Below are 10,692 nucleotides of genomic sequence, written 5' to 3' on the forward strand. Positions count from 1 at the left end.
AACCTGCATATTATCTCGAACCAAAATAATTGCACCCTTGGCCAAAACGCTAACATGCGCGCCAAATCTTGCTTAATCTGCTGGAATAAATCAATCGACCGCAATTTTGCCACATCATTACCCCCAACATGAATAATGATGATGTCCGGTGCCCTCCTACCCCTGGCCCTAGAAATTAGCAGCGGAAAAGGACATCCCCACCGCATCCCTCTCATCCCCCCCCACGTTACCTCCACCTGCTCCATACTCAAACTTAAATTCTTTCCATAGGGGCGCGAATTCGCCCTCTTCCCCGCCCAGTGTACCATTGAATCTCCCACGATCCAAATTACCACGAAATCTGAGGAGGCAAAAACATGGTGGGAAAAAAGAAAAACAACAGCAGAGTGATTACTCTATCGCAACATTCTCCCCTACCAAATCCGGCCTGATGTATGTCCGGTAACTGTCTGACTTCCAGCGCCCAATCCTCCGTATCTTTGCAACCGCGAGCCCAACGCGTACTGCTTCCGTCGCTGCCCCAATGCGAAAAGAATGCGTTCCATACTGCCCCCCTTCTAACTCTCGCTGCTTGAGACACATCCGAAAGACCCACAAATATTGAAACCTTGACAATGCCCCCCCGTTCTTGTGCACTAACAGTGGACCCCCTTGTTCTGGCCTAATGGCCAAATAATCTTCCAACGCTTTTACTGGGCACACCACACTTCCAGGCAAGCCCTTCAACAAGATCCACGCTCCCTTTCCTTTCTGATCCGTTTTAGACCTCCGTACCAGCAACCTCACCAAACCTTCTCCTAAACTTACGTCAGCCCACTGCAAGCCACCCCCTCCTTTCTTGGATACACAAACCAATTCACCTGCTCGCAGAGCTGCAAAAAATGCTATGATGAATGTGACCTTAAAAAGTACTGCCTCAAAACTGGAAGAGCATACCACGTCTGTGGCCCGCAACAAACCTTCCAAAATTACCGGCGTCACTGGTCTTCTGCCATCCCTGCTAGTTATCCCTTTAACCATGCCTGCTAGCACCTTCCTTACCACAAACACTTGGACACATCAACCCTACCATTCAGCCTAAGGAAGAACGATATACCCGTCATCTTTCTCCCTATGGATCCACCAGCTAAACCCTTGTCCCTCAAACTCATCATGTGACCCAGCAAAATGTCTACCTCCGAGATCTTTCCTCCCGCCAACCTTTCCGCCTCCCGAAATTCTCGCCAAGCAGCCACCTAAGCACCCCACGTACCCGGGGCGAGTGAAGCCTTGATTAAATCAATCACACCTCCGTTACCAGATCCCACAAGATCCCACAAGACTGCGGGGCACCGTCCGCCCCCGGTGCCAACCTCCGAAACAGCTCCATCTGCAAACGTGATAATGCATCAGCAATGTTGTTCTCCACTCCAGGAACATGCCTAGCCTTGAAACCTATATTAAGCTGTAAACACCGTAACACAAAATGCCTCAACAGAACCAACACTGGTGGGGACCGTGAACCAAAATTATTCACAGCCTCCACCACACCCAAGTTGTCAGACCAAAACGTCACCTCCCTGTTAGCAAACTTGTCCCCCCAAAGATGTACAGCCACTAGTAAAGGGAAAAGTTCCAAAAATGTCAGATTCCTGATAAGCTGAGTCCCTCGCCAATCTTCTGGCCATTCCTCCGCACACCAAGCTCCATTAAAATATGCACCAAACCCTACTGGCCCAGCCGCATCCGTAAATAGCTGCAGCTCATCGTTCCGCGCTGGACGCCCCCTCCACAACGTCCTCCCATTGTAACTCTGTAAGAATTCTTGCCACACCGCCAAATCCTTCCGAATATCTGTTGTGACCCGAATGAAGTGGTTGGGACGCCTTACCCCCGCTGTAGCTGCTGACAAGCGCCTGGAAAACACCCTTCCCACAGGCATAATGCGAGCTGCAAACACCAAATGGCCCATCAAAACCTGAAACTGTCTTAATGAGGCCTTCCTAAGAAGCATGAAATCCTTTATCATACTCTCCAAAACAACTAACTTCTCAGGACGTAACCTATATTCCCTGTTCACTGAATCAATTACTATGCCCAGAAAACTGAGAGTGGTCGTGGGTGCCACTGTTTTTTCATTCGCCAAAGGAACCCCAAATTCGCGCGCCATGGCTGAAAATGAAAAAGCCACCTTGCGCACAAATCAGACCCCTGCGGACCAACATAAAGGAAATCATCCAAATAATGTATGATCCCTGCTGCCTGCACCCTATTGCGGACCACCCACTCCAAAAATGTGCTGAATGTTTCAAAATAAAAACAAGACAATGCACAACCCATAGGTAAACAAAGGTCAACAAAATAACGCCCTTCCAACATACAGCCCAATAAATGAAAACAATCTGGATGTACCGGCAAGAGTCTGAAAGCTGACTTAACGTCAGCCTTCGCCATCAATGCCCCCTGCCCCATCCTTCCCACCAAAGCCGCCGCTTGATCAAAAGTGGCGTAGCTTACGGAGCATAAGTCCCTATCTATCCCGTCATTAACTGACGACCCTTTCGGGTAAGACAGATGTTGAATTAACCTGAAAGCCCCCGCCTCCTTTATCGGAACCACTCCCAACGGTGACACCCTAAGATTTTTTAGGGGCGGGGAAAGGAAAGGACCCGCCATTCTGCCCAACTCAATCTCTTTATCAATTTTTTCTTTTGCCACATCCCCATTCAACCTGACCGACTTCAAATTCCTCTCGCCCCCCGATCCCTCCTGATACTCAAAGGGGATCCTGAATCCTTCCTTAAACCCCTCTCGTAATAAGCTAGCTGCCCGTCTATTGGGGTATTTTTCCAGCCAAGGCGCCATTGCCTCTGCTGAAACTGGCGTTCCCGCCTTCCTGAACAGCCTGCTGTCCTGCTCCCTTGAAACCCTTACTATCTTTCTTAAAGCACTTTGATTTGGGATGCTGACCCCTGCACCCAGCGCAAGTATGCTGGAATCTACAATTCTCAAAATTGCATCTTGACTAGTTGTAACGCCAACATACCCCCGACTGCTTCCCACCTGCACGCCCTCTCCCTGATGTGCGCACCTGAAAATGCTCCCACCAGACCCCTTTGAGGCTATTTGACCCACGAAAGGACGACCCACAGTGTTTCTGAAACGCTTTTCTAATCGTATCCTGATACTTAAAAAGCGCCGAGCATAAATGCGGATCCTTTTCCCCCGCAACGCCCGCCAAAATCCCAAATGCCTGCGACCAATTACTGAACGTGCGAGAAAAAGGACGCTTTTCCACATCCTCCTTTTTAGCTTCCCCCTTTTTTTTTTTTTTTTTTCGGATTTAGCTACCGCTTCATTGTAACCCGGAAGCAATGACCAAATCTCAACGTAAACACCCGCCCAAATCTTTTCCTTTACTTCCTTTGACAAATGCACGCCTAAGGAACGTGATATGGTCGTACATGAGTCCCCATAGGCCGCATCCGGCAACCTTTTTGAACCTGCCAATGCCCTTCCGAGCCCTGTACCCTGCCCAGCACCTGAATTCACCACCGGATGCTCACCTAACAAACTAACAACTGCCGTTAAATCAGCTCCTTGTCCCGCCACCTGCACCGGCAATGCTGTGGCCGATGCCAACGCATCTTGAATAACTTTCGGCACTGTGCTAAGGGTACAACCTGCTGTACTCTCCACACCCAAAGACACCTGAGCCAACTCTCCACCCACTGTTCCACGGTTGCTGAATCTGACCCCCCCTGCCGCTCACTTGACTTGCATGCCTCCACTGCTTGCTTAGTGGATAATAACGTTGTCATCGGCAATAAAGCTAACTGAACGCCCTTAACCACCGCACTAATCATTCTTGCCTCGGCATTGCCCGCTAACCCCAACTCCAACACCTGTGGCCCAGGGGAGCTAACAATGCCCGGCAAGGTAACGCCCTTATTTCCCAAACAAGCAACTCTTTTTCGCTTACCCTTCGATGCCCCAGTCCCCGGCGGTGTTTTGAACCGCCTGTCGGGACCTGCCCCAAGACCCTTGTCCTCTAAGCCTCTGACAGCAAGCTCAACCCAAGGCCCGGACCGCTTGCGAGCCGTGGACGACGTACCAGCGCCACGAAGCGAGGTCGACCGCGTCCCGGCCGTTCCAGATTTACCTGTAAATGAGGAAGCAAATATTAAACCCCCAATTAAGCTAACCTTTATTCCTGAATAATCTCTTATTTATTTTTATTTTTTTTATAAAGGACCAATCCTTTACCTACGTTCTCTTCTAGGCTGGGACCAAACCCCCCAACCTCTTTTTTTTTTTTTTTTTTTTTTTATTACCAACCATCCTTTTCCAACCTTCCTTTCACCAGTAACTGGCTATGGCGAGCATGTCGGCCCCCTCCCAAAATCCCCCTCTTTTTTTTTTTTTTTTTTTTAGGGGAGAAAGGGTACACTTAGCCACCTACTGCCATGCGCTTGTTTTTTTTTTTTTTTTTTTTTATAAGGTTGGGACCCATGTCCCACCCCTGTTTTTCCAGGGACCCATGTCCCACACCTGTTTTTGTGGGGACCCATGTCCAAACTTGTTTTTGTGGGGACCCATGTCCCACCCCTGTTTTTGTGGAGACCCATGTCCCACCCCTGTTTTTCCAGGGGCCCATGTCCCACACCTGTTTTCGTGGGGACCCATGTCCAACACTTGTTTTTGTGGGGACCCATGTCCCACACCTGTTTTTGTGGAGACCCATGTCCCACCCCTGTTTTTCCAGGGACCCAATGTCCCACACCTGTTCATGTGGGAACCCATCTCCCAGGCTCCTCCCAAAAGTCACCCAGCCTTCAACCAAATAGGCTGTGATTTCCAAAAACTCTGCCATGACATACCCTTCTGCACCACCAACGCCTCCCGTGCTCCGTAACTAGGACCCCCTTCATCACTTGATGATGGCCACGCCTCAGCGCAGGTAGCATGGGAACCGCCCTGTCCTCTCGCGTTTTCACGACTGCCCAAACTTCCTTGATCACTTCCAGCTTTCAGCACTAGTGCACACATCTGCTTCTGAAACCATCCTTCCTCATGGTTGTGCGCCTCCGCCAAAAGCTGCATGGTGCGGACCTGAAAGGACATCGCTACTAGCGCTGTAATTTATCCAATGGCTCGTCAAACACTGGTTTAATTCCACCACCTAAATCCTGCCAGCAAACTACTCTTGAACTCTTGCCTGGCCGATCTTTCCCCGAAAACCAGTTCACTTGAATAGACTTAGAACCGCTCTAAAGCTGTAATAACATAAACAATCCCGCATTAATGCTTGTATCTTTATTTTTTATTTATTTTTTTAAGTATGGTGTCACCCACGACACGAAAAACCTTAAAATTGGCTTCCATTAACCACAACCAAGACCAACCTCAAAAGGCGTTTTTTTTTTTTTTTTTAAATATATATTTTTATTTATTTATTTAATTTATTTATTTATTTTTATTTTTTAAATGGACAGCCCCATCTGACCGCCTCCCACTGTTTAAAAGAGTGGAAAAGAAAAAAGAGGGGGAAGGAAGAGGGCCAATATCTCCCCAAGGAGGAGGGGGCAAAAGCCCACCATTCCAGCCAAACCACCAACAGCCCCCTCCCCCAGCCATAACAACCGCCTTGCCCCCAGCCCCCCCAAAAAACCCCACTCCCTGATCATCGTCAGGAGGCGGAACCACATGACACTCATGTTTGCAAATACCTTCCCTTGCCATTAGCCCAACCGCACGGCTAAGCGTGGGCTGGGCGAGCCTCTCTTCCCCCCCCCCAGCCACACAAGTGGCCACAATAGGAGGACAGGAACAGGGCTCACAAACGGCGCCAAGCAAAACCTCCTCCTGCACGCCGATGCGCCTTCCTACACGCATCAGCCCCAGGTAGGAGTCACTCTCCTCGTCCTCCTCCCTCCTCCCCCCGCCGCTGCCACCAATAAAACAGCGCGAAAACGAAAGGCAGGACAAAAACCTATCCCTACTTGCAATCCCCCCCCCCTCCCCCCGAGCACCGGCAAAACCGGCAAAAACACACGGGGGGGGCGGAGGGTCCCTCACCACGAGGAAGGAAGGGAGGTCCCACGCAGGACAAAAAACAACAGCCTTACCTGCAATCCCCCCCACCCCCGGGCACCGGCAAAACCGGCAAAAACACACGGGGGGAGGCGGAGGGTCCCTCACCACGAGGAGGGAAGGGAAAATCCCTCACCCCGGGAGGGTGGCCCAAATCAAACCAATTTTAACCTACTAAACGCAGGAGAAGAGAGGAGAGTGTGTGAAACCGTTGAACGCCAAGGAACAAGTGACAGTTGCTTGTTCCTTGGCTCTATTTGAAAACTAACCGCCCCAACTGCCTTCCCTGATCGCGCACGCGACCAACAGCCTAGCTGGGGGGGGCCAACAGCCTAGCTGGGTGGGGGGCACACCCCCCGGTCAATAGCTGTAGCCACCCATGCGGGTTAGGCCAGCTCTATATCACCATCAACACTGAGCTGAATCTGATCCTAAGTGGAACTGTGCCTGCAATCTTCTCCAACGTGCCTGTAGAGAAGGTTATTCTACATACCGCCTTCTCCCTGAACTTTATTTCATTAAAGATATATATGTACTGTAGAATCAGTCTAGTAACAAACTCCTAACAAGTTCAAACCAAGGTGGCACGGATGGAAAGCGTAGTATAGGAACAAAGTAGAAGTCCAGATAACCTACTGTAATAAATTCACATTTATAAAAACCCTGTGTGTCGTAATTCAACTTTGTTTTACGTGTGTGTGTGTGTGTGTATGTGTGTGTGTGTGTGTGTGTGTGTGTGTGTGTGTGTGTGTGTGTGTGTGTGTGTGTGTGTGTGTGTGTGTGTGTGTGTGTGTGTGTGTGTGTGTGTGTGTGTGTGTGTGTGTGTGTGTGTGTGTGTGTATGCATATATAGATCTGTTTATATACAAGCACAAACCACCCATGCATTATTTATATATATATATATAGAGGAGGGGCAGGTTGTTAACCTATCACTGTTTGCTAATGGTGTTGCATGTGGGTATATAATGGTGGTTTTTGTCACATAAGGGTAAGCACTCCCTTGAGAAAGGTCCTGTTTCAGGACCGAAACGTTGGTTGTATGTGCCTTTTTTTTCAATATATTTATATTTGATATCAATCTGAGTGCTGTCTCGGTTCTTGCTGCGTGGTCTTGGACTCCTGGTCTGCCTGATAAGGAATCTACATTTTATATATACTGTATATATATATATATACACGCACCATCCATGCATCATATATACACACAAACACCATCCATGCATTATATATATATATATATATATATATATATATATATATATATATATATATATATATATATATATATATATAAATCATACGAACCAGCCCAAAGACCAGTAAAGAGACAGCAACCAGCGAGGTGTAATCCAAAATAATCTGTATTGAAATGAACAGATACACATATACATGGCTTTCGTGTATCTGTTCATTTCAATACAGATTATTTTGGATTACACCTCGCTGGTTCCTGTCTCTTTACTGGTCTTTGGGCTGGTTCGTATGATTTGTGGATTCCTATGGGACTAGCAACTACCTTTTGCTTTACATTAGAGTGCTGACTGCTTTATTTATGTTATATATATATATATATATATACATACACATATATATATATATATATATATATATATATATATATATATATATGTATGTATGTATGTATATATATATGTATTATACACACACACATACCATATCTACACACATACACCATCCATGCATCAGCACACAGACATGTATCATATATTGTATGTCTTTATTTGTATTGTATGTCTTTATTTATATAGTGTCAAACGTGTATTTAGAGCTTCACAAAGAATACAGTACAGGGAATTATAATAATACATTAATCGCCACAAAATCAGACAATAGGAAAGGAAATCCCTGCCCCCCGGAGGGTTTACAATCTAAGGCTGAGTCCTCACTGGTGCTGAGCACTTTGCGCTTGGCGCGCTTACCTTAGTCAATGTGGATCGTCACATCCACACTCACGATGTGCGCGCGCGCTCATGCACGGGCACACACGCTCACCCATGCTTGGGTATACAATTTTTTTTTTAACTTTTGAGTGCGCTCAATTTGCCCGCAATGCTCCCCCGCGCACGCTTCCGAAATAGTGAGGACACCCGGCGCTCATGCTTGGAGAGCTGGTGACGTCACCGCTCTCAAGCATGAGCGCGGTCAGCGCCGACGGAGCCACAGCCTAAGAGGTATGATGGGAAATTTACAGAGACAGCAGGTGAGGGAATAAGTGCTGTAGATTGCAGTGCTTGGTCACAATGGGTGGTAGGTCTGACTGTGGGTGTGAGACAATAGCCAAAGGCTATTGGGATGCTTGATTTGTGGGGCAAGTTTTAAGGTTGGTCAGGATCAAATCAGATGGCAGGGAGGCGTGGGTGAGAGCAGGTGTGTTTATGTCTAGGTTCAGGATTAGGGGAGAGAGATGTATACACACACACCACCCATGCTATATATATATACACATACACACACACACACACACACACCATCCATGCATGCATCAGCACACATACCATCCATATACAATATATATAGAATATCACCTGTGAGGACATTCACATGTCTTAGACAGGTCTGCAACCCTGCCTTTCACCATTATCACTACTGCAGCAAGGGATTCTGGGAAATGACATGCAAATGAGCAAACGTGTCACCTTTTGCCTGAAATCCATTTTTTACATGAACCCATGTTGTGCTTAAAAGCTGTGTGAACAACAGAGCATTTGCTTATAAGGGTTTCATGTAAAAATAGATTTCAGGCAATAGGTGACACATTGTGTGTTCATTTGCATGTCATTTCCCAGAATCCCTTGCTGTAGTGGAAGCACTGTACAGTATGCTAGGTCATATTGGTGAAAGGCAGGGTTGCAGAACTGTCTAAGACATGTGAACTTGCTCACAAGTTATATTCTTTATTGGCCATAGACTAACGGTGGAGGTTTTTTGTTGCTTTTTTCACCCACCATAACTTTAAAAAAATTTTTTTATATATATATATATATATATATATATATACAGTGCTTGACAAATCACCCAAAAATCTACTCGCCGAACCAAAAAATCTACTCGCCACCTAGTCCCGCCTCTAGTCCCGCCCCCAACCCCGCCTCTAATCCCGCCCCCAGCCCCGCATTTAAAAAAAACCATAAATGAAATAAATTTAATACATTTCTAGTAAGAACATTCGTTTTTGACATAAGTTTATTTATTGTATTACATTATACTACAATTAGTCCTTGTTTTGTGTGTGTGTATGTGTGTGTATAAATGTCGAATCTAGAAAAAAAAGCCAGATGTGAATGACTAGTTTCCTGCACCCCTTAACTAGTGCCTGGATGCCCCCGCTTCAGAATGTTTAAAGCAGCAATCCCACCTGGGATCTTACCTGATCCGCAGACCCTCAATGTCCAGGTACCTCATTCCCACAATGTTATACATTGGAGGGGATGTGTTCCCTACCTGTCTTCTGGGTTACGGGGGATTCCAATGTCTTCTGTGTGAAGCTTGAGTCAGATCTGGAAGAAAGCAGTATAGGTTATTTCGGTGTAGTATAGGCAGTTAAGATATACAGGGTAAATAAAATATCCAGATCCAGATTTTGAGACAGAGAGAGGGTGAGACAGAGAGAGGGTGAGACAGAGAGAGGGTGAGACAGAGAGAGGGTGAGACAGAGAGAGGGTGAGACAGAGAGAGGGTGAGACAGAGAGAAAGAGAGAGGGTGAGAGAGAGACGGAGAGAGGGTGAGAGAGAGACGGAGAGAGGGTGAGAGAGAGACGGAGAGAGGGTGAGAGAGAGACGGAGAGAGGGTGAGAGAGACGGAGAGAGGGTGAGAGAGAGACGGAGAGAGGGTGAGAGAGAGACGGAGAGAGGGTGAGAGAGGACGGAGAGAGGGTGAGAGAGAGACCGAGAGAGGGTGAGAGAGAGACGGAGAGAGGGTGAGAGGGAGAGAGAGAGGGAGAGACAGAGGGAGAGAGAGAGGGTGAGAGACGGAGAGAGGGTGACTGTGGGGGGATGGGGTGACTGGGTGGGGTGATGGGAGACTGGGTGGGGTGATGGGGTGACTGGGTGGGGTGATGGGGTGACTGGGTGGGGTGATGGGGTGACTGGGTGGGTGACTGGGTGGGTGATTGGGTGGGGTGACTGGGTGGGGTGACTGGGTGGGTGATTGGGTGGGTGATTGGGTGGGGATTACTGACTGACTGGGTGGGGATTACTGACTGTCTGACTGGGTGGGGTGACTGGGCAGGGGGGTGGGATGACTGACTGGGTGGGGGGTGACTGACTGGGTGGGGGGGTATGACTGACTGACTGGGTGGGGGGGTTATGACTGACTGGGTGGGGGGGTTATGACTGACTGGGTGGGGGGGTATGTTTGACTTGGTGGGGGGGGTATGATTGACTGGGTGGGGGGGTATGACTGGGTGGGGGTATGACTGACTGGGTGGGGGGGGGTTATGACTGACTGGGTGGGGGGGGTTATGACTGACTGGGTGGGGGGGTATGTTTGACTTGGTGGGGGGGGGTATGATTGACTGGGTGGGGGGGTATGACTGGGTGGGGGGTATGACTGACTGGGTGGGGGGGTTATGACTGACTGGGTGGGGGGGTATGACTG

At 48.2% G+C, this 10,692-nt stretch overlaps 1 protein-coding gene across 1 annotated transcript; it reads right to left on the bottom strand.

The window, feature by feature from the left end:
• Positions 1-224: 224 nt before the first annotated feature.
• On the bottom strand, positions 225-5,613 carry LOC142496926 (uncharacterized). The gene is made up of 2 exons (XM_075604027.1): positions 4,860-5,613; positions 225-4,141 (listed from the first exon to the last, which is right to left on the bottom strand). The coding sequence occupies exons 1-2, from the start codon at positions 5,101-5,103 to the stop codon at positions 3,567-3,569; spliced, it is 819 nt and encodes a 272-aa protein (XP_075460142.1). The 5' UTR covers positions 5,104-5,613; the 3' UTR covers positions 225-3,566.
• Positions 5,614-10,692: the final 5,079 nt, after the last annotated feature.

Source organism: Ascaphus truei, chromosome 6 (genome assembly GCF_040206685.1).
Source record: "Ascaphus truei isolate aAscTru1 chromosome 6, aAscTru1.hap1, whole genome shotgun sequence".
In the NCBI taxonomy this organism is placed as follows: domain Eukaryota; kingdom Metazoa; phylum Chordata; class Amphibia; order Anura; family Ascaphidae; genus Ascaphus; species Ascaphus truei.

Coding starts and splice junctions, on each gene's coding strand:
- LOC142496926 (XM_075604027.1), bottom strand. CDS start 5,103: ATGTCCTTTCAGGTCCGCACCATGCAGCTTTTGGCGGAGGCGCACAAC. Junction 4,142..4,859: donor GGCGTTGGTGGTGCAGAAGG/GTATGTCATGGC, acceptor CCTCATTTACAG/GTAAATCTGGAACGGCCGGG.